This window comes from Trichosurus vulpecula, chromosome 7 (genome assembly GCF_011100635.1).
Source record: "Trichosurus vulpecula isolate mTriVul1 chromosome 7, mTriVul1.pri, whole genome shotgun sequence".
NCBI lineage: Eukaryota > Metazoa > Chordata > Mammalia > Diprotodontia > Phalangeridae > Trichosurus > Trichosurus vulpecula.
The window spans coordinates 58,915,932-58,942,689 of NC_050579.1; the positions used below are offsets into that span (position 1 = coordinate 58,915,932).

A 26,758-nucleotide genomic window follows, 5' to 3' on the forward strand; every position below is an offset into this window, starting at 1 on the left:
ATATTTTCTCAGATGTTAGCAAATGTAACTATGGAGGATTCTGCTATTTGTAGCGACAAATAAAACTCAAGCTACTTGAATATAAACAGCACTTTATTTCCCCAGATTATAAACACTGACAGACTTTTGTAAGGGGTAACTATGATCATATATGAAGACACCAGTATTGTTGTATAACTGTGACCCTGGTCAAATTACCCTTATGAAAAATGCATGAAATGAGGCAGGGATGGTGGGAGCTTCCTTCTCTTTACTGCATTCCTCATTTCTCTATCAATTCCCCAAGAGGGCAGGAAAGCTTAGAATCTCAAGATTCAAAATAACGTGTTTTTTTTAATGTTTCTCCCTTCTTTCCCTACCACACCCTCCCAGATGCTTCATGAAGAATCTATCCCATGTGAAGATGAATATGAGTCACTGTAGGATAAGATCTTGAGAAGGCCACATACATGAATGAGCTCACATTGGGTATAGGGAATGTTGATGTGTCCACAAAATTGCTAAATCCTGGAACATTCATTATCTTAACTAACTTGAAAAACCTTGTACAGACAGGTTCCTATGTAGGTCAATGACAATGAAAATTTTAAGGAACACTTGGTGTCATTAAGTTTCTCAAAAAAGGACTGGGGGAAAATATCATTTTTTTTGAAAAAATCTCTAATTTCAGTGAAAATTCCAATAAGCAATCCTGTACATTAAAGATGTGGTATTGCTCATAAATTCTAATATTTTGTCAAGCATAAAACTGTGACTATCAATCTAGGCATTTGCAAGATATGAAACTCTAGTTATGAATGTAGGAAAAAAAATAAGTTAATGAAATATATTTCCCTTTTTTATCACTCTTCATGGTGCTAATACAATTGTTTATATCTTCTTTTCAATAACTGCCTGACAGCACTCTCCCTCAGGTCACCTAGTTAATATTTTTCTCTCAAACCATCTACCATTAAGTTGCATTTTCCAGATCTAGTATTTAAAAAAACCAAAACCCTAATAAGAACTGGCACCAAGAACAATTTTTATTGTTTTATGAATTATTTAATGATCTCTAACTTTGCTTTATTTTAACAAAGGATGTTTGGTATTAGCTGTAAGCTAGGTCTGTATTACAAAATAATGGTAGAATTAGCCAAAATCACTTTGATGCTAATTAACACTTCTTCATGCACCTAAGACTATGTTGTTTCAACAGCCTTTGGTAAATATTTTTTATACATTTCTCAAACTGTTACTTCAGTGAGCACTGCATTAGGGGTTTGGAGTGAGATTCTGCCCCTAGTTTTGTATGTTGGTCTGATTCTTTTTGTTGATAGGCATTGCATTTATAATATTTAATGCTAATTAACAAGTATAAATATATAGCTATAATCTGGGGTTTCAGCATTATTTATACTTGCTAATAAACAATGTCTGTTAGCTATACTTAGTAGAATCAAACAATTAGAAGAGAATAATATTGATCGTGGCACTTTTAAATGGATAGGATTACAAGAGGGATTACTACCCTAAATTATCACCTCTGAATTCTGAAGGCAAAATATTTGGTTATCTTTGATCTTGTAAAATCTAGCTTTTAATAAAATATTCAATACCACTACCCTCTTACAGTGACATGCTGCTATATTTGCAACAAATTGATAAGCTATTTTGAAATGCTAAGAACCCTACCCCCACCCCAGCTTAATGTACAGTAAAGCTAGAGCTTGTAATAAAGCACCTAGCTGCCACCGAGGACTTCAAAGTACCATTTCCTTGGTAAGGACAGGACTGGCAAATATTCATGTTGAAAACCACTCTCAGTTATCTTTAAAAGACCTTTAAGAATGAAGGACCACTGGAGAAGGACAAATACAGTCCTAATTTTCAAAAAAGGAAAGAGAGTGGCATCCGTAAATGATAGCACAATTTCTTGCAAAATTCTACAACTTTAACAAGTACCTAGAAAAGCAAGCAGTAATCTCAGAGCGAGGAAGGACTCAGCAAGAACAAATTATGCCCGAGGATTCTCGTTTTTGCCCTCTTTGACAGGGTCAATCAACTGGTAGATTTGACGATTTACTTTATGTAGATTTTAACAAAACAGCTGACAAAAGTCTAATCTGTAGGATGAGATCTTTCTTACCTGAGGGGGTAAGCTGGGCCTTCCAGTCTAAGGCTTGGTGGACCATTCCCATGAAACCTGTCAACCTTCCTAACTTGCCAGTTCCTATCAAGGGCACCACCGTCCTTTCAGCTATCCAGGTTCACTCAGACTTCTCTTAGATCTTCATTCTTCCATACCTTCCATATCTAAGCAGTTGCCAAGTCTTACCAATTCTACCACTACCTCTCCCAAATCCATCCTGTTTTCTCTGCTCTGACAGCTGTCATTCTAGTTCAGGTCCTCATAACCTACTTCTTGCCTGGCCTACTGCAAAAGTCCCCTAATTAGTCTCTCTATACCCTCACTCTCTGCCCTCTCCAATTCATCCTCCAAATAGTTACAAGATTGATAAGCCTAAAATGCACAGCTTCAGTGGCCCCTTACTGCCTTTAGGCTCAACTACAAATACTTCTGTTTGTCATTTAAAGCCCTTTGCAATTTGTCCCTAATCTCATCGAATTATTATCCTTCACAAACTGTTTTAACAGACAAAGTAGTTTACTTTTTCCCCTGTTTATGAAATGCCATCTCTACCGCTTTCCATGAAATGCTCTTTCTTCACTTCCCCCTTGGAATTCCAAGCTCTCTTCAAGACCTGGCTGGAGTACCACCTTCCAGAGAAGGCCCTTCATGATTCTGTCAGGTCTCTTCCTGTCTCCCTCAAATTATTCTGTATGCACTTTGTAAATATGTTAGAATTACTCCTTCAGGTACAGATTGTTTTTTTTTTACTCAGTAAATGTAAGTACCTCAAGGCCAGGAATTCTTTCATTTTTGTCTTTGTATATCCAGCACCCAGCGCAACATCTGGCACCTGTATGTATTTAATATTTGCTGAATTGAACTGGAATTTGGCTCTGAGAAGAGGAATCTTATTCCAAAATAACAAGATAGGTAAAAAGGCAAGGTATAGCACTGTATATCAGGAAGCTATATTCATGTGTAAGGAAATCTAGAAGCAGAGGTGAGGAAACAGTGGATAGCATTTAGGTAAAGACTGAGAAAGAGAGGGGCAGCTAGGTAGGTGGTGCCATAGTGCAAAGTGCCAGAGTCAGGGTGACTCATCTTCCTGAGTTCAAATTTGGTCTCAGACGTGTATTAGCTGTGTGACCTTGGACAAGTCACTTATCCCTGTTTGCCTCAATTTGCCTCATCTGTAAAATGGGCTGAAGGATGAAACAGCAAACCACTCCAATATCTTTACCAAAAAATACCCAAATGGGTCATGAAGAGTCTGAAACCAAATGACAACAAGAAAGGGGAAAAAGAAGTGACACCGTCATCCTGTGGAGACTACCACAGAAAGAAGAAATAAGACAATTAAGTCCAGGTACCAGATCACAAGCCTACAACCGAAAAATGATATAGTGGAGGTGGAAGACTTTTATGACATGGACATCTGCCAGGAGAAAAGCAGCTGACAACTTCTTAATTTGTGATAACTTTCTTCCTCAAATGGTAGAAGAACTATTAAGATAAAATTATATTGAGGATCTGATTCTCATTAACAGGATATTATTGGTTAATGGGGTAGAAATCATGAGAACCTTGGTAGGAAGTGGCCACTGATGGAGTTTCTGATAGAGAGGTGGAGAAAAATCAGAAATATGCTAACATGTGCCCTAGATTTTGGGAGAAAAAATTTCAAAGCTACAGAGGAAGTATCCTATAGCTTAAAATTCTGCAGGGAAAGTCAGGCTAGGAGTAAAGAATAAAATTCTAAAGACACAAAGAGAAACAATGCTGACAAAGAAAAAGGGAAAGCTGTATAAAGAGACAGATGCATAGGGAACTTGGCCACCCACTTAAGAATAAAAAAAGAACATACGGAGAAGATGAAAGCAGGGTCAGTAACTAAGGATGAAGATCTGTGTGACTTTAGGCAAGTTACTAAACCTCCCTTATGTTCAGCTGTTCTAGCTCTATGATCTCCAATGAAGCATCAGTTGTGTGGTCCTCGTGCCAGCCAGTCCTGATATTTCTACCTACAAAACACCTCTTGAATTAGGCTCCTCTCTACTCACACAGCCAACCTCTTAGTTCAGGCCTATTATCACGTCTCATTCAGATAACTGCAACAGCTTCCTCACTGTCCTCCTTGCCTCGTCTTTCCCCACACTGATCCAGCCTCCCAAGGCCTGCCAAAAAATGATGTCCTACAACGCACCTTGCTACTCAGTAAATTCCAGTGGCTGCCAATTTGTCTGTGGGGTGGGAAGGGGGAAGAAAAGGAATAACCTTTTGTATTAGGTGCTGTGTTAAGTTTTTTTTTAAACAAATATTAACTTATTTGATCCTCACAACAGCCCTATAAGGTAAGTGCTATTATTACCCCTATGTAACAGTTGAAGAAAATGAGGCAGAGGTTAGGTGACTTGCTCAGGGTCACACAGCTAATAAGTATCGGAGACTATATTTGAACTCAGGTCTTGTGACTCCAGGTCCAGTGCTCTGTTCACTGTGGTGACCCCTAGCTGCCTCATAGGATCAAATAAAAGTTCATCAGGCATATAGCTCTTCAATACATGGGTCCATCCACCTCTATTTTCCTGCCTTATTACATCATTCCTATTTGGTCCAGCCAAAATGGCCTTGCTGCTGTTGCTCATACATGTCCCTTCAACTCGTGGGTCTGGGCCTTCCGCCTGACTCTTCTCCATCTTGAAGTTACTCTATTTTCCCTTCCACTTCTTGGAATCCCTGGCTTCCTTCAGGATTCAGCTCCAATGCCACAAAAACTTTCCTAGGTCCCAGCAGCTACTAACATCTTCCCCTGAGGGCAACCTTATATCCATTCTGTATCTATCTATGCATAGTGCTCACCCCAATAGAACACACATCCCCTGAAGGCAGAGATGTCTCATTGTGGTCTCTGTATCCTCAACACCTAAGCACAGTCTCTAGCACAGGGAGGGAATGGGACAAAAATTGACCACAAAGAATAAGCAGAGGTGGTCAATTCCCATTTTGTTTCTGAGAAGGAGTATGACTTTTGGACTCAAAGAACAACTATACAGTTGACTCAAGATAAGTAATGAGATAGAAAGAGATCTTCAGAGCTGAGCTTGGTCAATATAAGTCATCTATGGCCCAGATAAACTCTAACCTCAAGAACTGGTTGAAATGATTGCTGAGCCCGTCAGTGATCTTTAAATAAGTGTAGATAACAGGAAGGGTAGCTAGATAGTGCAGTAGATAGAGTGCCAGGCCTGGTATCAGGAAGACCTGTGTTCAAATCCAGCCTCAGACACTAAAAATCTGTGTGATTTAGTCATTTAGCCCTGGTTGTCTCAGCTTCTTCATTTGTAAAATGAGCTGGAGAAAGAAATGGCAAACCATTCCAGTATCTTTGCAAAGAAAATCCTAAATGGGGTCACCAAGAGTGGGACACGACTGAAACAACTAAACAACCACAACAAAAAATTACAGGAAAGGTACCACAAGACTGGGGAAAGCTAAATGCATGCCTAATTATCACAAAAGGAAGGTGAAGACAGCCTGTACAATTGACCTATTAAGGTCAATGAGCTTGACTTTGATTCTTCCCAAAATTCTAGGACATTTTAAACAGGCAGTTAGAGAAAATCCAGATAAGGAGATGCTGAACACAGAGATCGGTGGTTTTATCAGGAACAGGTGATATCAACCAAACCTTATTTCCTTTTTTTTTTTTTTTTAAAACATGGATGTTTGCTGGACCAGTAATCAGGGAAATTCTGCACATACAATTTACTTATATTGTAGAATAAGGTATCTTATGCTGTCCTTTTGGAAAAGATGGAGAGATATTGGATAGCCCATAGCACAACTGGATGGATTTGGAACCGGTAAATTGCCAGAATCCAAAAGTAGACATTGTGGTTCAATAATTACATGTGCCAGTTGTAGGCAAATGTTATGCCATACTGAGCAAGGGCTGTGCTCAGAAAAATCTTTTTGCTTATGCTAAGCACAGTATTTTCAATTCTTTCTTCATGTAAAGCAACTCTGGTTCACATCAACTAGGAAACTTAATATAAACTTACTACTACTAATAAAGCTATAAACCTATTGATTTACTTGCTCAGGTTAAATCCTGCCTTTTGCTTCTCTCCCCTAAAGGGAAGACTGGCGATGGAGGGACCAGTGTGGGCAGTATCATTAGTACTTGGGTCTAGGTAGTGTGAGGGAGATTACTTGTGTGGAGGCTGCCATGTTCTCCTTGACAGAAATTCTACTGCACTGGCTTATTTTCCCCCACTTCCTTTGGCCTTCCAGAATCACAGCAGCAGACCAAGGAAGAGCCACCTTAGGTGTGGTAAGAGCAACAGGAAGATATCCAAAGACACTCTTACCCTCAGATTAAAAACAAAAGACTACTTAATGACCATACCACTCCTTTTCTCAATCAATTCCAGTAGCTCCCAGTTGCCTCTAAGATAAAATACTAACTTTTCTGTTTAGCTTTTAAAGCCGGTTACCACCTGGGCCCAATTTATCTTTCTAGCACTGATGGACTGTCTTCCCGTGCCCTGTCTTTTTTCTGTTCCTTACCCATGACATCCCCCATGCTCTTGCCTTTGCACATAGGTCATTACTCACATGCCTGGAAATCATACCCTTCCTCAACTTCACATCATAGAATCCCTCCCTTCCCTCAAGACCCAGCTTAAGTATAACCTTCTACATGTAGCCTTTCCTGACTCCCCTACCTGCTAGGGCTCTCTGTCCCAAACTGTTCGAATTTATTCCCTTTATAACACACACACACACACACACACACACACACACACACACACGTTCTCTACCCTGTTAGAATGTAAATTCTTTGTGATTGGGTTTTATTTCATTATTCCCATGCTTAACAATGCCTGTCACAGAGTAGGCACTTAACAAATTTCTCCCCAGTGATGCCATCATAAATATAGCCAAATCATTCACCTCAAGACTTGCAAGTCTCTTGCAACCTATTCTATTACAGATTTCTTATATAATCTGTCAAGTTTAATTATCTTAGAACTTTATTCAGCAATCTCTATACTACAGATAAAGTACTCATTAAAGATATCTTTATAGACTCTCCGACACAAAAATGAATGTAATTTTTGCACATTAGTTCCCTAACCAAAACAAGTAATGTTTAACTGCAACTACAATGTTTCTTTTTCATCTGTAACAAATGTTACATCTGATGCTATTAAGACACCCCTCTTACCTGTTCTGTAGCTGTGGGACAATAGTATATTAACAAAACAGTCGTACAGATGTTTATTGATAGTCCAATGATGGTGATGAGATTTGGGGCAATCCAGGATGGAACTCTTCCAACTAGCCATTCCCAGTAACCTTGCATTAAGGGCTCAAGCAAGGATCGTCCAGCACTTTGATATCTGTGTTCTTCTAGGCGCTTTAGCTGGTGTTTTGACAATGGTGGGGTAGGCAACTGAAGCAACTTACTTAATACACATCCTGTGGCATTCGCATGCCCGAAGCCCACAGGGGCCTCCGGGTGAGGATCCCCACATCGTTTTCTTGTTGATCGATGTCCACTCATGGATCTTTAGCTCCTGTCTTCTGTTAGCCACTTGTTTTTTATCTGAAGGAAAAAAAAACCCTGTATTATTACTATTCTGTATCTTAAATAAAACTGAGCTTATGTAAAAAAATTAATAATGCCATGAAAGTCCCAAATATAACAAAACATTCATAGCAAAACTCTAGGTGAAAAGAATGGATTGCCATCACTTGTGGTGCATGAATGCAATGCATTATGATTGCTATAAGAAATGAGGAGGATGATTAAGGGTAATACAGGAGGGCTTGTAGGAAGAAATGCAGCATTAAGCAAGCAGGGGCACAACAATACCTATAACAACGAAAATAAGAACCTGAAGACAAGTGGCCCCAGATTAACTGTACCAATCTTGGTTCTGGACCACTTGGCCCACAGCCCACAACCAGTACCCCCTTGCTTCTCTCAAAAGAGTTAAGAGTTTCTGGGTGAGATCAGCCAATGTCATGTCATTGTTTTCATTTAACTATTCTTCTTTGTAACATCAAGGGCTCAATGGCAGGGACGGTGATGCAGAAGGTATAAGAGTAAATGATGAAAATACGTAAAAAATTGCATAAATTAAAAATTATGATAAGTTAATCAGAAAAGGAACAAAAAAACCTAAGTCCCAGCCCTGTTTCCACTACAAATTTGAGGTGCTGAAAGACAGCCAATTTCCCTCTATTTTTCAGGCAGAAAGACCAAAACTGTTATTTTGGAGGAAACCTTCCTGGTTACATTTCCTCTGCCCCTTAATTTTTGTTGTTTAAAATTCCTCCTTTGGGCTTCCTTCTCTCTCACTTATTAAGCATAAACATTGATAACACCTACAATGTCCCAAAACTGCACTAGGTGCAAAGAAGGATATAAAATTATTTAGTAATAGAAGATGGCATGGTCTTGCCCCTTAAAGAGCTTATACTCTTGTTGGAGAAAGAATACAGAAAACAACTAGAGAATATGAGGCATCCATACAATCAAACTTGAGGTTTTGTAGCAGACTGTAAATTCTACAAGGATAGAGAAGGAAAGAATACTGAGCTGGAGTTACTTAGGGAAAGACTTCATGGATGCGATAGGTCTTAAAACTAGATTTGCAAGAAAGACAAGATTTGCAATAGTGGAGAGGAGGGGAATAAACATTTCAGATGGGGATGAGAAAGGGCAGTTTATCAGGAAGGTACATAGTATGTATGGACTGACTTGAACAAAAGGAAATGGGAGAAAGCTAAATGGGTAGGATCTATAAGTGAAAGCCTTAATAACAGGAAAAAACAGTAAAGAAACAGCAAATTATTCTATCTGCAAGGTGAAAGAGATGAAATCAAGGGGAAAAAAAACTTACAAGATTCTCTACCTGAAGGACAGATGCCAGGTAATATTGAAAAAAATGGGAATACCCTAAAAAGAAAAATTACACCCTAATTTCTCAACTGGGGTACAAAATCAGAGCCAATTCCTTACTTCCAGCCAGAGGTCAGATATTCCTGAATATACAACTAGCATAAAGTGGATTAAATCACAACTCACTTTAGGCTACATTTGCAACTGGCTGCTGTTGGTCACTTTAGACCAAATTGCTGATCCAATAATTCTGAGTTGTCACATTTTTCAATTCAAAAAAGGATTCTGTAGTAAATACTGGGCAAAGCACTCTGCAAACAACATTCCCCTCCTCCCCTCCCTTACAAAACACAAAACATCACAGTTCTCACCCACAGGAAGTTTACATTCTGTTGGGATTGGGGAGAATATACAAGGTAATATGAGGAGGTGGAGAGCACTTAAAATTAGAAGGATCAAGGAGTAGAAGATTTATAGTAAATATCTCTAATTAATTTACATATTAGGTGGGGACATGGTAGCAACTTTTAAAGAAATTAAAATTAGAGTGAAAACTCTAATTTTATTACTTTACTTTATTATTTCATATTTTATTATTATTCCATTTCTCTTACTGCTGAAAGAGATAAAACGGAAGCAGCTGGCCTGCTTTTTGGCCCAGAGACAGCTACAAGAGCAACTGATCCGAATGGCTTTAAGTTTGTACATTTGGCAGGACAATCTGATAAACTGATACTTTCCTTCTGTTTTTTTCTCTGACCTAGATTTTTATCTGTTAGAAATTGTGTTCTGACAAACTTTTCTAGGCAAATAAGTGCAACCTGTGATCACATAATTTATAATAAATTAGGTCCAATATCTCAAGGCTTTCATTACCAATGTGTTCGGCAAAATTATTTTCTGAGCAATTAATAAAAACAAAACTACCCATTTAAATCCAGAATTCACAAGTAATCATACTAAAGAAATGAATCTTTTAAAACTCAATCCCATATTTCTTGTTAACTACAAATTTAGTGAAAACAATAAATAGTATTTGGGAATAATGGGATCTTGGATACCATACCTACAAGTAAACTTCAAGATTAAATAACACTTGAAATATGTCAAATTATCACAACCAGAAAAAACTTTATGTTTATTACACCTAAAGCAGGATAGCACAGTATCCAACCTGTAGCATGTCATTCCAGCATCCCCATCCCCCTGTGCTTAGATGCCAGGGATCTGGACTCCTCCTCCTGAAAATGGGCAGACCTCCAGTAACTGTTTTTATGAGCTGCACTGACTTAGCAGTATGTTGTACAGAATTTACAAAGAGGGTTAGCTAATTAGTAGATCTCTTCAGCTTTTGAGAGATTGCTGAAAGAAGGCATTAATCACCGCAGGCTATCAGAGACACGATAAAAATGACAAAGACAAATGGTTAAAAAACGAATAGAGAAATTTAATTTCAGTATTACTTAGAAAGCCCCACACACTGCAAGGGTTTTCAACAGGCTGGAATTAAAAGTACCACAATTTAGATCGAACATACCACAAAATTTCCCTTGAGTTTTTAAATATCTATCCAGTCCCTGGCACATAGTTGGTGCTTAATACATGTTTACTGACTAAAAGCACTTAATATGGGCAAGGAAGCATATGGAAACATAACCACCCTTACTTTGATAAACCCTAAAAAAATTGGCAAAATGCTCGATCCAGTTTAAAGAAAAGTCAGAGAATCTTTAAAGCTTTAAGGTATTTTAATGATTACAAAATCTAGTGCTTTCACTTTTATGCATGAAGAAACTGAAGCCCAGAATGTTATGTGATTTGCCCAAGATCATACACACAGCTAGTAACTGGCAAAGTGAATATATTATTAACTATAAATTATTTCATAAGAATTTTAAATTTCATAAAATATTGGAGCTGGTAGGAAACTTACAACTAGTTCTCCTTACTCCTAGGCCAGTATTCTTTCCATCAAGCCATCCTACCTCCCTCTTTAAGTGGAGACTGCAGTGAGAAAAAGAGAAATGAGTGTATGAGGCCATAGAACTAAACACTAGATATGTACAAACCTTTTTACTTTAGGCACTAAACATAAACTTTTTTTTTTTCCAAAAAACTCTTCCATTTTTGGAATGTAAGCTGCAATAAATTCACAACATAGAAAATGTAGCAAAATCATTTTTGAACTTCTGCAACTTTAGGAGACTGCTCCCAACTATTACTCTTATAGGACTTGTTACATATCCCCTGGTACTGTAATTTGTATTTTGTAACTTCCCTGTTTGCTTTTTAACCACTAGAGTTCTGGGATTGTACTTTAGTATTTCTGGTAATCCCCCTAACGCATTTAGCACAGACCCTAAAATGATACAGTAATAACAACAGCTAACATTCGTATGGTGTTTCTATGTATCACTTCATTTGATCTGTACAACACTCAAGCAGGTGCTATTATTACCATCTCGTTTGTCCGAGGAGGAAACTGACGTTGAGAGGTTAAAGTGGCAATGCTAGTAAGTCTGACTAGGACCTCAGTACTTCCTAATGCCAAATCCAGTTCTCTGTTCCCTACAGCCACCTCCAATAAGGCAGTCTGCCTCAGCACTTTGGAAACTTTAAAGCCTCTATAAATGTAACCCATTATTATTACAGCAAATGTCTGTTGAATGAAATGTTATGAGATTATCGCCACAAAGATGACTACAGTGTGGATTTATTCTGGAGCAAGAATTTTCAAGTAGAAACCCAGGATATCTTACAGTTATTAGTTAGTGGCAGAATCACAGCGATTCTGTTGGAGAGAATTTGTATAACTACACCAAGATGCAAAAACCAAGCCAAGCCAAGCCAAGCCTAGTAGGCATGAGGCAAACGCAGAGCCCTACTTGTCCAAGGATCTCAGGAACCTTGGCCGACTTGGGCAGTTCTCTGGTCCCTTCTTTCCAAGAATATCGCTTAAGCCGAACCCAACTGGCGTGCAATCTATAGCAGTTCCCTCAAAGCTGACTGATTTCTTAAAAGAGAGGAAGAAGGAAAGAGAGACAGGGGAAGAGAGAGAGACTGACGAGAGACAGGGAGGAGGCGGAGAGAGGAGGGAAAGAGAGAAGACGGAAGAAGGGAGGGGGAGAGAAAGAGACGGAGGGAGGGAAAGAGAGAAAGAGAGAGACAGAGGGAGAGAAAAAGAGAAAGACAGAGAGGGAGACGGAGGGAGGGAGAGAGACAGTGAGGGAGAGGGAGAGATAGAGGAGAAAAAGGAGGAAGAGGAAACGAGGAAGAGACAGAGAGAAGGCAGAGAAAAAAGAGAGACAAAGAGAAAAATCAGAGAGAAGAGAATCAGAGAGACAATGAGAGAAAAGACAGAGAGACAATGCGAGAAAAGACACAGAGCCAATGAGAGAAGAGACACAGAAGAGAAAAAAGACAGAGACAGAGAAGAGACAGAAACAGAAGAGACAGAGACAGTGAGAGGAGAGACACAGAGACAGGAGAGACAGAAGAGCTGGAGATCCAGAGATGGCGAGAGAAGAGCCGTCCCCGGTTCAGGATGCCCCCGGGCTGGCGGGGCCGCCTTTCCGCGGACGTGCAAAGACAAGGTCGCCTCCCCACGGGCGGGCGGCTGACATGGAAGCGTGGCCCGGCAGGCCCCCGCGGGGTCCCCACTCTCCCACGCGCGGCGGCGGACCCTGCGCCACCCCCCGGCCCGGGCTGCTCCCCCTGGCCCTTCGCCGCCCCTCGCGCTCCCTCCCCTCCCCCAGGGTTCGCCACTCGGGAGGAATCACCCCCTCCCCAAGGCACCCATCCCCTGCCCCTCCGGTCTCCCCGCATGAGAAGAGGCGACCCCCGCCCGCACCCCGCACTTCGCGGAGAGCGCCCCCCGCCCCGCCCCACCCCACGCGAGACCCGGCGCCCCTCACAGGTTTGCACCTTCCACTTGGGCCGTCCGGGTGACTCTGCTCGGCGGCAGCAGCGCGTTCGCGACACTTTCGCAGTTGCCGTAAAGGCGGACGCGGCCGGAGTGGGCGGTGGCGGCGGGGGCGCGGACGCACTCACCGCCGAGGGGGCGGGGCGGCCGCTCAGGGCGCGCTCCCGGAGGCGGGGCAGGCCTCGCTCTCGGGCGCGTGCCCCGAGCCCCGCCCCGACCCCCATCTTGCCGGCGGGACGAGGTGAGCAGACCCGAATGCTGCCCGCGACGGCGGGTGCAGCGAGCACGGTAGGCCGGGGCTGGGGACGGGGACGGGGACGGGGAGAGGAGAGGAGGAGGAGGAGAAAAGGCCTCCGGGCACTGGAGGCCTCAGGGGGCGCTGCTGCCTCGCAGGCCCCCGCAGCCGGGGGCGAGGCGCGGGGTCCCGGGGCGGCTCGGGCTCGAGAGCCCCCGCCCCCCCCCCCCCCCCTGCTTGGCCTTGGCCGCTGCACGGATTGCCCCTTCCCCGGAAGGTGGCTGCCCAGGTCACCGTCCATCTACGTGGGGTCCTTGCCTGGCCTCGCCAGACGCTGCGCGTCTGCAGGATGCTCGGGGGCTGCAGCGGACCATTCTGAGCGGGGTTGCCCCCCGCGCCCTTGGTCCTGCGGGGAGGCAGGTGCCACCCCGTAACCACGGTCCAGGCCCGAGAGGCTTTGCATTGGGAGGTGCTGAAATCTGGCCCCCCGTCCCAGAGCAACATCATGATCCGCTAGGTCTCCTCTCGCAGCTGTGGGGTGTGAAAGAAATACCCAGGCTCAGTTATCGAATTGGCATCCCCGATCCCCCAGCCTACTCTCTCTTAAACATCATCATTTCATCCGCCTTTTTTAAAAAAATGTTATTTAACCTTCCAAGCACATTGACTTTAGTGAGAACGAGATAGAAAACGTTACTTCTGGTGTAAGGCCATTTACACTGTTCTGAAAAACCAACCATCCAGGTGTGCTAAGTACCTTAGCAAGCTGATAATTAATATGCCTTCCAAAAGCTGGGAAGCTTTCCTTGTTTGCTGAGATATTATACAACCTTCTCTCACATGGAAAGGTGGCCCTTCTTCATACCAAAGCAAACACCCTCTATATACACAGCTGATCCTATTCCATCCTATTTTTTCCTGCAGAGACTGCTCTTCTATCATCTTCTCCCTCTCCCTAATATTCAGTCCTTCCCTGTCTAGTGTGGTTGCTTCTCTTCTGCCCAAAAAAATGCCCATTCCTCTTCCATCCTTAAAAAAAACCCCTCACTTTATTTGACCATCCCCGCTAGCTGTCCCCTATATTTCTCCTCTCCTTCATGCCTAAACTCCTTGAGAAAGCCATCTGTAATCAGTGTCTACTACCCTTTCTTCTCACTGCCTTCTAAACCCTCTGCAGTCTGGCTTTGGTCCTCATTGTTAGAAGTATGCTTGACTCTGAAATTCAGGGATCAAGGGCAATTTATTATTATTGAGGAATCCAAAGAAATTGGTAAACATTCCTGGCCAGAAGAGCACTCTGCCTTTCTTTAGGAAGAGGGAGTGGAGAATGTAGGCGTGAGATCAACTTTATTCTGTTAGACTGACAGGGATTGATGCACCATCAGCTCAGTACCTCTCATTAGAGAAGGGATTAGTCCTTTCTCTTCTGGGTTACAGTCTTCCTTACATACCCCTAACATGCAACTCCTTGGTATGTTTATGTCACATGTTCAAAAATGGAGGAAAACTCCTCCCTGTGGGTATGTGAGGTGATACTAAATTAGCCAATTAAGCATGCATGGTAGCCATTTGATCCAGTTTTCTCTTCAACCCTGACCAGCTTCTGGACAGTTTAGACCAGTTTTCCTAGCATCTTGAATCTGTGGTTTCTGCAAAACTGCATATTTTATTCAGATTGGCTGAGGACTCCCCTCCTGGTTAATTTTTACTCCCTTCTTTGTTCAAGCTGACACTTCATTAATTATTCTGTGGACCTTAAGTAACTCTTTTGTGGAAGCCCAACTTTCCCTAACTTTTACCCATCTCCCACATCATTGTGAGAATTGCGGTTTTGGGGATCACTGGACTGCCTAGGCAGGGCCAAAGTCCTGAGCAAGAACCCTGTGAGAATCCCTAGGGGAGGCTGTGCAGACCACAGGACTCCCAGAGGAAGACCAAGTGGTAGGTCCCCCCTAGACCCCTCCCCCGTATTAATCTGTGGGGATCACAGGGCCTCCTAGGGGTCAGACCCTAAGGAGGACCCAAGTGGTGGCCCCTTAGGACATCGGTAAGATCACAAGGTTCCTGAGACAGGGCCGGAAGACCCAAGTGATGTCCCCTTAAGAAAGCTGTGCAGACCACAGGGTTCCCTGGGGGAATCCTAAGTGGTAGCCCTCTTAACACCACAGTAGGAATCACAGGACTCCCCAAGGCAGGGTCAGGAAGTCAGCCTGAGACCAGCTTCCGCTGCTCGAGGAAGATCCATGTGATTTGCCTGTTGTCATCCAAAGAACTCAGGACCAGAGTGCGCAGAGGAAGGCATTTATTATGCTCCTCTAGAGGGTGTAGTGCTACCTGGAACACTCACACTGATACAGCTGCGGTGGGGTGGGGGTGGGGGGGTTATGGTTAGTTTACAGTCTTTACTTTTTACATCACTTTCCTAGGTTATACAGTTTCTTTGGGTAGGATAATAAGGATACAGAAGCAAAAGTGAAGTTAATTAGATTTTCCTTGTCTTAGTTTAGGATTAATCTACATTCTTTTGCTTCCCCTACCTTCCCTCTTTAACATATGCAAATTATGCAGATAAGTAGGCCTGGACTCTAGACCAAGACCAGACCCTAGATAAGCTTGAACTGGTTCAACCTCTCTAGTTCCCCTGACTGCCTTCTCAAAAAGTATGCGCATGCATACAAGCCTCTGACCTCTCACCTGATTGACCTTGAGGCCTGGTTTCTGCTGAAGCTGGGGTGGGGGAGGGGAAGTACACCTTTAGTTCTGTGGAAACAAAACTCCTCCTCCCATTTCTTACATCATCATCCTACAAAAATTGTTCTCTTCAAAGTAAATTATCTCTTACCTGCCAAAACTAATGAATGGCCTTTTCTTAATCCTCATCCATTTTAAACTCTTGGTGTCTTTGACACTGTCAGTCACCCTCTTCTCCTGGATACTTGTTCTCCAGCTTTTCCTAACACTTTTCTCCTGGTTCTCTTCCTATCTCATAAGACAGATATCCTTCTCTGCTCCTTCTCAGTCTCCTTTGCTGGCTCTTCATCTAGTTCATGCCCATTAACCGTGGGTGTCCCCCAAGGGTCAATCCTTGGACCTTTTCTCTTCTCCTTCTATATTGTCTCACTTGGGGAAATCTTATCAGCTCCCATGGTTCCAGTTATCATTTTTATGCAGATGATTCTCATACTGCCAATCTCACATCACCACATCCTTGTTGGAATCTTGAATTGGAAGTGCTATAGCCATCTTAAGTGCAACCTGTCCAAAATAGAACTCATCTCCCCACCCCCCCCAGCCCCTTTTAGCCCCCCGCAAATCCTTTCCTCTTCTGAACTTTCTCATTTCTGTTGAGGGCACCGCCATCCTTTCCCCAGTCACAAAGGCTCATAGTCTTTTTCTTCCTTTACTCCTCACATTCATCCCACATATCCAAACTATTGTCAGGTCTTGTCATTTTTACCTGTAGAATAACTCTGGTATTTGTCCCCTTCTCTCTACTCACAGAGCTACCACCCTGTTGCCGGCCATTGTCACCTCATGGCCAAACCAGTGCAATAGTCTTCTAATTGTTGTCCTTGCCTCAGTTGCCAAAATGGCCTTCCTAAAGTGCTGGGCTGACTTCATCTGCCCTCACCGAATGAACTGTAGCTGCTCGTTACATCCAGTATCAATTCTAAAATCTTCTTTTCATCTTACAAAGTATTGCTTTCTACTTACTCCATGTGTCAGTAATAATGAATGTGGCTTCCTTGCTGTTCTCCAAATCTACCAAATCCATGCCTTTTATTTATTGTTAGAGGCTATTTTATTTTATTCATTTATTTGCTTTCCTTCATGTCTGGAATGTACTCTTACCTCACTTCCCCCCCCTTCCCTGGCTTTAAGACTGAACTCAAATCCCACCTTCTTTTAGAGGCCTTTAATTTCTTTCCCTCTCTTACTCCACCCCCACCTCTACTTCACCTGAAATGCTAGAATCTTCCCTCTGGGGTTACATCCTATTTATACTGCAAATACCTTTTTATATACACAGTTACTCACTTGTTATCTTCCTCATTAGAATGTAAACTCCTCGAGGACAGGAACTTTAACTTATTGCTGAGCTCTAATGTTTGTTGATGATCTTCTTAGTCATTAGTTCGAGAACTGACAAGATAGAAAATGCATATTATTTTTAGTTGCTTTTATGAGTTTTAGAAAATGTAATTGGAGTTTAGGCTTGTAGAATTATACAGTAAAGGACACGAAGCAATGATTTGTAAAACACTTATTTCCCTACTACATTTGCCTTGTACTAACCAGTTCGTCCTCTTGGATCATAATAGACTTAAAGTTTTACTTTATCTGCTTGACTGGCAATATATCAGCCAAATTTCCAATTTACTTATGTGAAAATAACTGGAGTTTTCCTTATCCAGTTGTGGGTCCAAATTTGCAGTCCTTATTAGCAACCTGGTAACCCTAATTTATTCCAGTTTATTTTTCATATGAGGAAGTACTTCACAGAGTCTATTTTCCAGGGCCTCCTCGTGGTGTGAAAGTGACCCTGTATTCTGTGAGGCCATGCTAGTGGAGAGCAGAAGCATATCTGGGGCAAAAGGCCAACTCTTTGTATGAAGCGGTACATCACTAGCAAGCTGATCGCTTGACAATGAGTTTTTGGCTCTTAACAAAGAAACAGAGAAAAGTACATTATGACCTTTGGTCCTTTACATCTGGCTTCTCCTTCTACAGTGATGGTGGCTGAGTGAGAAAGGGAGCCGAGAGTGCTAAGCACAACACAGTTTTTGGACTTTTCTTGAGTATTGGGACTATAAATGTGTGATCCTGGTTGGGTGACCAAAGAGTGCAAATGTTGCTAGAGGAGCCAAAATGTGTCAATCTCGACATTTGTTACTATAAATGAAACTAGAGGGAAAAATAATTTCTACTGACTGGAAAGAGATGCTCATAAAGATGACAAAAAAAGAGGTGGCAGACTATGTTTTATCAAATACCCAAAGGCAACAAGAAACATTTCATGGGATTCTTTAATCATTGTATAATGTAGTACCACTGATAAGTATTTGCAAAAAGACCAATATGAAAGAAATTGCAAATCATACACCAAGATCAGCTACTGAGGATGCGGAGATAGACAGATTCTACCAAGAGTTTGGTATAAGACTCTCCAAATTAAATCGACATATATTGTGATACTTGGTGAGTTAAGTGCAAAGGTGGAAAAGGAGACATACCTGGTAAAGCGTGGTTCAGGAAGCAGGAACGAGAGAAGCAAAAGACTGGCCAATTAAACTGAAGCTTTGTGCCTTTTTATTATGAACACTTGCTTTGAGGAAAGAATTGGTAGATGCTAGATGTCATGATGGCCAAATCACATAGTAAAAAATAAAAGAGGTTATATTACAACGTCCAGGAAAAAGAGACTTGTTATTGATGAGATTTGTTCCTGAATCTGCTGTCTGTGTACAGACCAGAATTAGTAAAACATAAGAATGAGGAAAAAAAGTATACAATTGAAAATTGAAACAATTCAATTCTGAACTATTTGAACAAATAATTGACAAAATGGGAAATGGACATGGACCACTTACAATGATTTTATAAAAATTTAATGAATCTCAATTCATTGCCACAGCAAAGTTCCTAGAAAGTACCCAAAGATTCCTTTGGAATGAGTCAAACAGAGAAGGACGGCTGCCCAAGGCAACACTGAGTAGGAAAATGGACTTACTTATAAATTCTTATGCAGAAGGATGATGGAAAATTATGAGTAGTATCATCTTATAAAGAGCAGAGAGAAGCAGTGAAAGTCAAAGTTGGTTTAAAGAAATCTTGGCAAGATAGCCAACTAAACAAAATAATCCCAGAGGCAAAAGTAGGACAAGAAAAAGAAATTATTTTTTTTAATTACCATGAAAAAAATTTTTTTTTCCATTTATGCAGTGGCATGGAACTACCACAGTTGGAGTCTTAACACTATAGACCTGAATGTGCTTATTAGTGGAAACAGTAGTACCATAGAGAACAAAGATGGGGAGAGCAGCCAGATTGGACCAAGAGGAGATCTGTGCTGGAGGTGCCATAATTGTGAGGGCCTTGGGGATTGAAATGCATGAAGTCTGAATATTAAAAGTTTGGAATGAAATCTCAATTAAGATAACATAAATAATCAACAACCTGCCTTTCTTACTCTCCCACTTACACAAAATATGAGAATTACTTATTAACTAGTAGAGGCCGTCTTTAACAAGCTTTCACCGTCAGTATTCACCAAGGGATCACTTCTTTACGGTTTCACAGTTGAATGGAAGATGTAGAGAATAGAAGATCTCAAGTGTGCTTCTTGTTTGTTAATTATGAAAACACAGTTGATTTAGTAGAGCAAAATACCCATTACAGGCTGTTTTTCAACAAGATATTTCTCACTGATCTATTAAACTTAGTCAAGACTCTCTGAATAATATAACAGTAAAAACAGTTCTGTTCAGTGATCTTGTAATCACTGCCATGATGGAGGAGATTGAGAGTCAAACTCAAGTGGAGGAGCACCTGCCTGGGGATGGTGAAGTGCTCCTATTGACAGAGGATATTGTGCTCCTTGTATCAAAGCGTGCATAGCTCTGCAGAGTCCATTCTGGAAGAGAACTTTAATCACTAGGAGTTTGTCCTGTCAGTTGCCCAGATTACAACATGAATTTGGACGGACAACCTATAGAGTTTGTCTATCAGGATATTTCATCTGCGACAGGCAGTGTAGATTAACAATGAATTGGGCCCCCCAGAACTGAGCAAGAGAAACAGAGCAGGTTGGAAATGACCATGAGCTTTCCACGAAGTCAAAGGCCCACCTTCTTTATAACAACATTCTACTGGGATTGATGTATAACAATGAAACACGGAATACAAGTCTCCAAAGAATTAAAAATGATTATCACACAGAGGGCAACATAACAGCAGTGGTGGATGTTTGGTGGAAGTTTGACTACAACATTTAGTCATCAATGAACATAGAAGAACATTGCATAGAAGAACAAGAGGCAAAGATGGCTTTGAGGAATTGTATGATAAGAGAATATTAGCTGGTCAACTGGAGAGGGTGAAAGGTGAAGTAAGGATGGATAGAGGGTTCCATTGGTATCCTTGTAATGTCAGGAGAAAGTGAAGAGGCCTTCCGTATGTTGGATGGACCTCTTGTGGTGAATATATGGAAGGACATGGATAAGATCTGATGCTCATGTATGAGTGAGTTGTGATACGTATGTTGGAAGACATTACCATGACCATGAGATCACAGATCCATGTTAGTATTTGAGAGTATGTGGGCATCTTACTGCATAAATTCTAGTGGGATTTATGAAAGTAGTTTATCTGATTCCTAGGTTCCTGTAAAGATTAAGTGCCTGCCTTGGGCTGAATATAGCTGTACCAATTGACTAGTTAACTCCATATATCTCAGGGCCTAAATCTACATCTCTGTAACTTTCGTATGTCGATTCTAATTTTTCTTCTTGGAGTAACTTGGAATAAGCCAACTTCTTGTACATGGTAGTCTTCCAGATATTTGAAGATTGCTATTAAAAACTTCTCTTTTTTTAGGCTAAAATCCCAGGTGCCCTCAATTATTCCTCATATGATATTTATTAAAAGTATTATACTCAGAACTGAATAAAACAAGCAAATATATTTTGTGAGCCAGATGAGGTAAATATATTTTAATTAATCATATCTCTGCTTCTCTCTCTTACCTTGGAAAATTGACAGTTAATTGAATGCCTTTTTTTTTTTTTAACAGACCATCTATCACTGCTACTCAGGTGCTTTGGCAAGTATCTTATTTCATTGTCTTTATAGGAGAAAATAAGACTTGGAAGGTTGTGGCTTTTAAAAAGTGTAAATTAATAGCCACATCATAGTACAAGTTCACAGTCCTTGCATTTTGGTTTAGTTCAGCCCGTAGGCAATACAGAGAAACATATGCATGTAGTGTGTGTGTGTGTGTGTGTGTGTGTGTGTGTGTGTATGCATGCACATATATATACACATTGCTAATAAGTACTATAGCATTTTTACAGTTTTGTATTGCTAGATGGCAAGCTTAAGTGGCACAATAGAAAAAGTGCTGGGCCTGGAGTCAGGAAAACCTGAATTGAATTGTGGCCTCAGACACTAGCTGTGTCACCCTGAGCAAGTCACTTAACTTCTATTTGCCTCAGTTTCCTCAGCTGTAAAATGAAGATAATAACAACACCTATCTCATAGTCTTGTGAGGATCAAATGAGATATTTGTAAAGCACTTAGCACAGTGTCTGGCACATAATAGGCAATGTGTAAATGCTTGTTCCCTTCAATTCCCCTAACATATTTCTTGTGCCATCAATAGGAATAAGTCCTGTCTGTGCCCAGTGTGCTAAGCATTTGGTCCCTTAGTTGCTAAAAGCCCAAGGTCAACAGTATAATGTCCATATTCATATTCAGGATGTACTTTTAGAAAACAGACAAATTAAAACGTGTAATACATACAGAGAGTAAATACATTTATTTAGGTGGTTAGTAAAGAGGGAAGGATATAAATTATAACTGATATCTTTCTTATTAACTTTAGAGAAAGTTACTTGGAGAAATAAGATTTCAAAATTCATATCCAGTCTAGAGTCCCTCACCTCCTGATTTACTACTGCTCCTGATCGTTGAATCCCCATCCCTGGGCAACATCCAGTTTTTTCTGCATTAAAAAAAATACATATTTGAATTAGATATTAGAAATTTGTAATATAGATATGTGTGAACATTAGTATGTATTGACATTCTAATACTCTATTGGTTCCTTATTGACTACCACAGATCTGAGTTCATCATTTAAAACCCTTATAAGCTGATATCCTCATCTCTTTAAAAGATCATTTGAAGATAATTAGATAATGGTGATTTTGTACATGAATTTCTGTATTTCTTTTTTTCTCATGAGATAGTATGTTTCAGACAGGTGGGACAACCTAAGAGAACGAGAGGTGTTCTCTCCCACTCTTACTTAAACCCAATTCTTATATGTATGTTTAATATTTTTCTCCCATCTTTTCCCTTTTTGCTTCAGAAGTCCTAGTGAGATGTGGTGGTTTCAGCAAGGACTCAGCTTTCTCCCTTCAGCCCTTGTTATTTGGACAGCTGCTGCTTTCATCTTTTCATACATTACTGCGATAACTCTTCACCATGTGGACCCTGCATTGCCCTATATCAGGTCAGTAAAGTGCATACAGTTATTGTGGTAACAGATATTGTACATGACTGTTCTTTATCTGGAGCTCTTGCCCATGATCACTTTTAAATTGAAAAGTTAAAAACAGATTTGTAGGTGGAAATTTCATGCTGGCAACACCAAAAAAGAGAAAACTCTGTTTAGTTCAGTTCACCAGACATTTATGAAGTTCCTCTATTGTGTGAGGACTTTGCCAGGTGTTGGGGATGCAGAGACAAACACCAGAGATTTCCTGCCATCCTGGAACTGAGATTCTGCTGAGAGGTACAACATGTACACAGGCAAGATAATTTGCGGAGGAAGAGAACAGTAAATAGGGGAACAGAAAAGGCTTCCGTAGGTGTGGTTAACTCACTTTGCTAAAAATTAATAGACTGACTAGTAAACGTAAGATGTTTAAAGCCTCTCCTAGGATACGTTTGGGCCAGAGTGAGGGAGTTTCTTGGAGGTGATGCGCTATAGAGGAATCTCTTTATAAAATTTTGCTTGAAAAACCAGAAATTATACCTGTATCATATTTCCCAGAAGCCCCGGGACTGCCTAGTATTTTTTTCCATGCTCTTTCCTAATCGTGTGGTCATATTAATCCTAAATGATAATTTCTCCTCTTTCTCTCACCATGTCTGTGGAAAGAGTGCTGACACACAATATTAAAATAAGCTATTCCCTCAGATTGATGCTAGTTTTTATTAGCTCAAATCAAGAAATCTCTAAAAGTTACTTTCAGAAGATGAACTATAGTGGGTCTGGAGCGTACAGAGCAATTTTATTTGTTGTCTGTGGCCAATAACTAGAGGGCAAAAGATTAAAGATCAGTGTTCTAAAGTTCTTGGATCACACTTCTAGCAATATCTCAAACAAAAGTTGGTAAAACCGGATAGTTTATCCACATAGAAGTTGTATAGCCTTCTGATTTTTGTATGAAATTGAAAAAAGTTGTACATTTGGAAAACAAAATGGAGTCCATCCTTTAATAAAGAAATTATATCTTTGAGGATTAAAAGACTATATAAAAATTGAAACCAGTCTTAGAAATTAATCAGCAAAAAGTAGAGGAAATATGCAAGACAAGCAAAGTCTGTGGTTTTGAGTATAGTTAATCATGTTTTTTACATTAAAACCAAGAAGACCATAGATCTTTACCTAGATTAAGTACTTACATTCTTGCCTAAGAACATGCTAAAAGAGAAGTTCAGGCCTCAAATTATCCTTCTCAAGGAGAAAGTTTCACACACAAATAAGAGGAAAAGTGAGGGCCAGGAATTCTCTTTTTCTCAATCAGATTTGACTCCATGAAAAATTATAGAAAACAGGTTAAGGGTCAGCCAATTTTCACTGAGAAGGATCAGTTCTTTGTACATGATAGTGAGTGAACTGGAGTGGAATGGAGCTGGGGTATCCTTGAAATTTAGAATTAAAATTTTTTCTTTTAAATTCATTCTTAGAAGGCCCTGAACTTTCCGGCAGCAACTGTAACTTAGTCACATGTACAAGGCCCATAACCCATAAAGTGCTATGATCATGCTGATCTTGAAGCCAGCATGGAGAGTGGGAATTGACATAGACACACAATGTCTACCCATTGCTTCTGTCACCGCTGCTGTGCACTTGGCTGCCACTACTGGGTTGTCCTCACTTCCAGACACCATTATGCTGCCTTCCAGCCGCCACTGGGGCCTTTACCGTTCCACGTGTTTTACAGGAGGCACTAAGGTAGGGTGGAAAGAGCCCAGCGTTTGAAGTCTGTGGACCAAGATTCAGATTCCAGCTCATGGCACCTGTGACAGACAAATCCATTAACCTTCGTCCCTCAGTTTCTTCAGCTATAAAATAATGGGGTTAAACTAGATGATTGCTGAGGTTTCCTCCAGATCTAAGTCCCCCAATCTTAGTTCCTTCTGTGGGTATCTGAGGTTTTGTAGTTTGAGGGAAATGCCTTTGGGTCCTTGCGCGGATGGCTGTCTTTGACCATGCTTCAGGACAGCATCATACAGGGATCAGGTATTCAGTGTATACTCATTGTACTGTGGTCTCTGCAACCAAAACTGCCCTGTCTCAGGTGGAAACAATCAAGGCTACCAGTAACTTGCTTTTCTGCACCTCCAGCAATTGGAGAGAAGAATTAGTAATAACAACAATTATAATATCATTTCCAGGTTCCACAATGCCGTTAACTCTGTAATCCAGTCCAGCATTGTGTGCAGAGCATTGTGCTAGGTGTTGGAGGAGGTGCCCAGTGTAGCCACTAGTCCCTCCCCACTGGGGCTTACAGACTAGAAGGGGTATAACACACATATCCAGATATCGTTATGTGATAAGTGCATCAGAGAGGTGCACGAGTGCTATGGGAAGTCTCGGGGGAAAGGGTGTTATTTTTCCAGTCAGATGGTGTGCTGTGGGAGGCATTTGGTCTTCTGTAATAAAGGGGAAGCAATGAGTCATAATTTGCATAGTGGTATTGAGAGCTAGACTTCTGGACTAGTAAATGCTATTGTAAGTGCTGTAATATGATTGGAAAGAGAAGAAAGCAGCTTAATTAAGTAGGTCTGCCATACACACACATACACAGGGGTGGAGTTTGACAAGAAAAGAAACTTAGCAGAATCTTTCAAAGTTCATTCTTTGTGGAACAGTGACATCAGCATGTCACAAGATTCATACAGCAGGCTTCTGGTCATGTTACTTCCTTTGTGCCTATAGTAATCAGTAGGTCATTAAGATCTGGGGAGGAAGGTTAAAAAGGTTTTTTACTGAAGTTTCATTACTGGATATGGTCACCTCCTTCTCTATGTTCTAATCTGATGCAGCCTTTTCTCACCCAATAGAGCCATCTCTTGTTCACATAGTTGGATAGGAAAGAGGAGAAATATGCTCAACTTGGCGTTTTAGCAGAAATGTTACTAAAAATAAAGGCTCCTCCAAGGTGCCCATGATTCCTGCTTCTCTCATAATACCCTCTGTATTTGGAAAAATAAACCTTGATGTCTTGGAAAGGTGAAAACTTTTAAGAGATGATAAACCACCTGATTTAACTTACATAACTCTTTAAAAGGTCAGTGAAAGAGCTGAGCTAGACTTAGAGTTTTCTTTTTTTAAATACTTGTGACACTGGTATGGCCTGACACCAGGTGCAGAAATAGAGTGAGTAAGGCAAATTGCAAACAGGCTGAACTGAAACTTACAAAGCTTAAGAGGTCACTGTCCCAACTGCAAGATTTTAATTAACTAAAAATAACTACTTTTGTAAGCTCTGACTAAGCAAGATGTAATTAAATCACTTGGTCACTTTTTCTCAGCGCTTACAGTGGAAAGATTGAGAAATAGAATCCATAACATTCCTTCAGTGGTTTTACTTCCTTGTCTGCAGACACTGCTAGTTCTGTTTTAAGTCACTCTTTATAACTTAAACTCCCAGCCTCCATTTAAAAGGATATTGCTTCTTTTTCTTACATTCGTTTCTGTTTTTGACATATTTTCCCAATAACCTAGCCTTGACACTTTCCAACCACCATCCTTTGGCAGTTTTTGTTTTTTGTTTTAGTATTTTGGTGAATGAATAATGCGATTCCTTGGAACAACAAGGAAGGTCCATCTGGAACCCCATCTGTGGTGGCGTAGATACTGACATAACAAAGGGATTTTATCATTTGCCATTTCACTTTTAGAACAGATAGCCCACCTAGTGGACAATTATTTTAGTTAGTTAGAACACCATGTTAGTGAACGTAGGTTCATCTGCCTTCACTCCACTTAATTTCAGTCAGTTACTGCCATAGAGTACCCCAAGCCCCAACCAGCCATTGTGCAGATCGCTGCTGTTAATAACCAGGAAGATGGGGCAAAAAATTGGGGCTGATATCATGTATATTTACTACTAGGTGAATTTGGAAGTGCCTCTCATCTATCCTCCTACTCCTTCTAATCTTGCTCATTTTTCTCTCTATTTAGCCTTAACTACTTCAGTTATGACCTTGGCCTTTTGGTAATATCCTCTCCTTTACACGTGAATCTTTAGCCCCTTTGACCTGCTATTTCCATCTTGCTACCTTTCAACCCTGATTAATTCCTACCATCTACCTCCTCCACTCCTGCTGAGCTGCTGACTGCTGCCAGAGCAAGTCACAGAATCGAGCCATGTAGGTTTCCCTACCGATGTATGCTTTCTAGCCTCAACTAAGCCCTCATGCTCTACAGTTATCCTTCCTTTACTCACTTCTTGTTGACACTTTCATCCCTTCCACAGTAGCTGGTTTAAATTTTTTCTCTTCTCCAGACCCCAGCACTGATCTTCTCACTTGATTCTTACTTGTTGACTTTGCCTG

The 26,758-nt window shown here is 40.9% G+C and overlaps 2 protein-coding genes across 7 annotated transcripts in view; one reads left to right on the top strand and one right to left on the bottom strand.

Moving 5' to 3' along the window:
* CEPT1 (choline/ethanolamine phosphotransferase 1) overlaps nt 1–13,044 on the bottom strand; it is a 39,603-nt gene extending 26,559 nt beyond the window's left edge. For 2 of the 4 annotated variants that reach the window (XM_036766745.1, XM_036766748.1), the window contains exons 1-2: nt 12,951–13,044; nt 7,344–7,724 (exon numbers count right to left, since the gene is read on the bottom strand). In XM_036766745.1, the coding sequence (XP_036622640.1) occupies nt 7,344–7,682 (339 nt within the window). In that variant the 5' untranslated portion in view covers nt 7,683–7,724; nt 12,951–13,044. Of the gene's footprint in view, nt 1–7,343; nt 7,725–10,959; nt 11,033–12,940 lie in introns of those variants that run through there. The other 2 variants (XM_036766747.1, XM_036766746.1) reach the window with 2 other exon arrangements.
* Nucleotides 13,045–13,150: 106 nt separating this feature from the next.
* Nucleotides 13,151–26,758, top strand: part of DRAM2 (DNA damage regulated autophagy modulator 2) — a 36,805-nt gene continuing 23,197 nt past the window's right edge. For all 3 annotated transcript variants that reach the window (XR_005010861.1, XR_005010862.1, XM_036766613.1), the window contains exons 1-3: nt 13,151–13,236; nt 20,976–21,005; nt 22,275–22,418. Coding sequence is in view for 1 of the 3 variants with exons in the window: in XM_036766613.1 (XP_036622508.1) it covers nt 22,288–22,418 (131 nt within the window). In the remaining 2 variants the exon portion in view is untranslated. The remainder of the gene's footprint in view (nt 13,237–20,975; nt 21,006–22,274; nt 22,419–26,758) is intronic.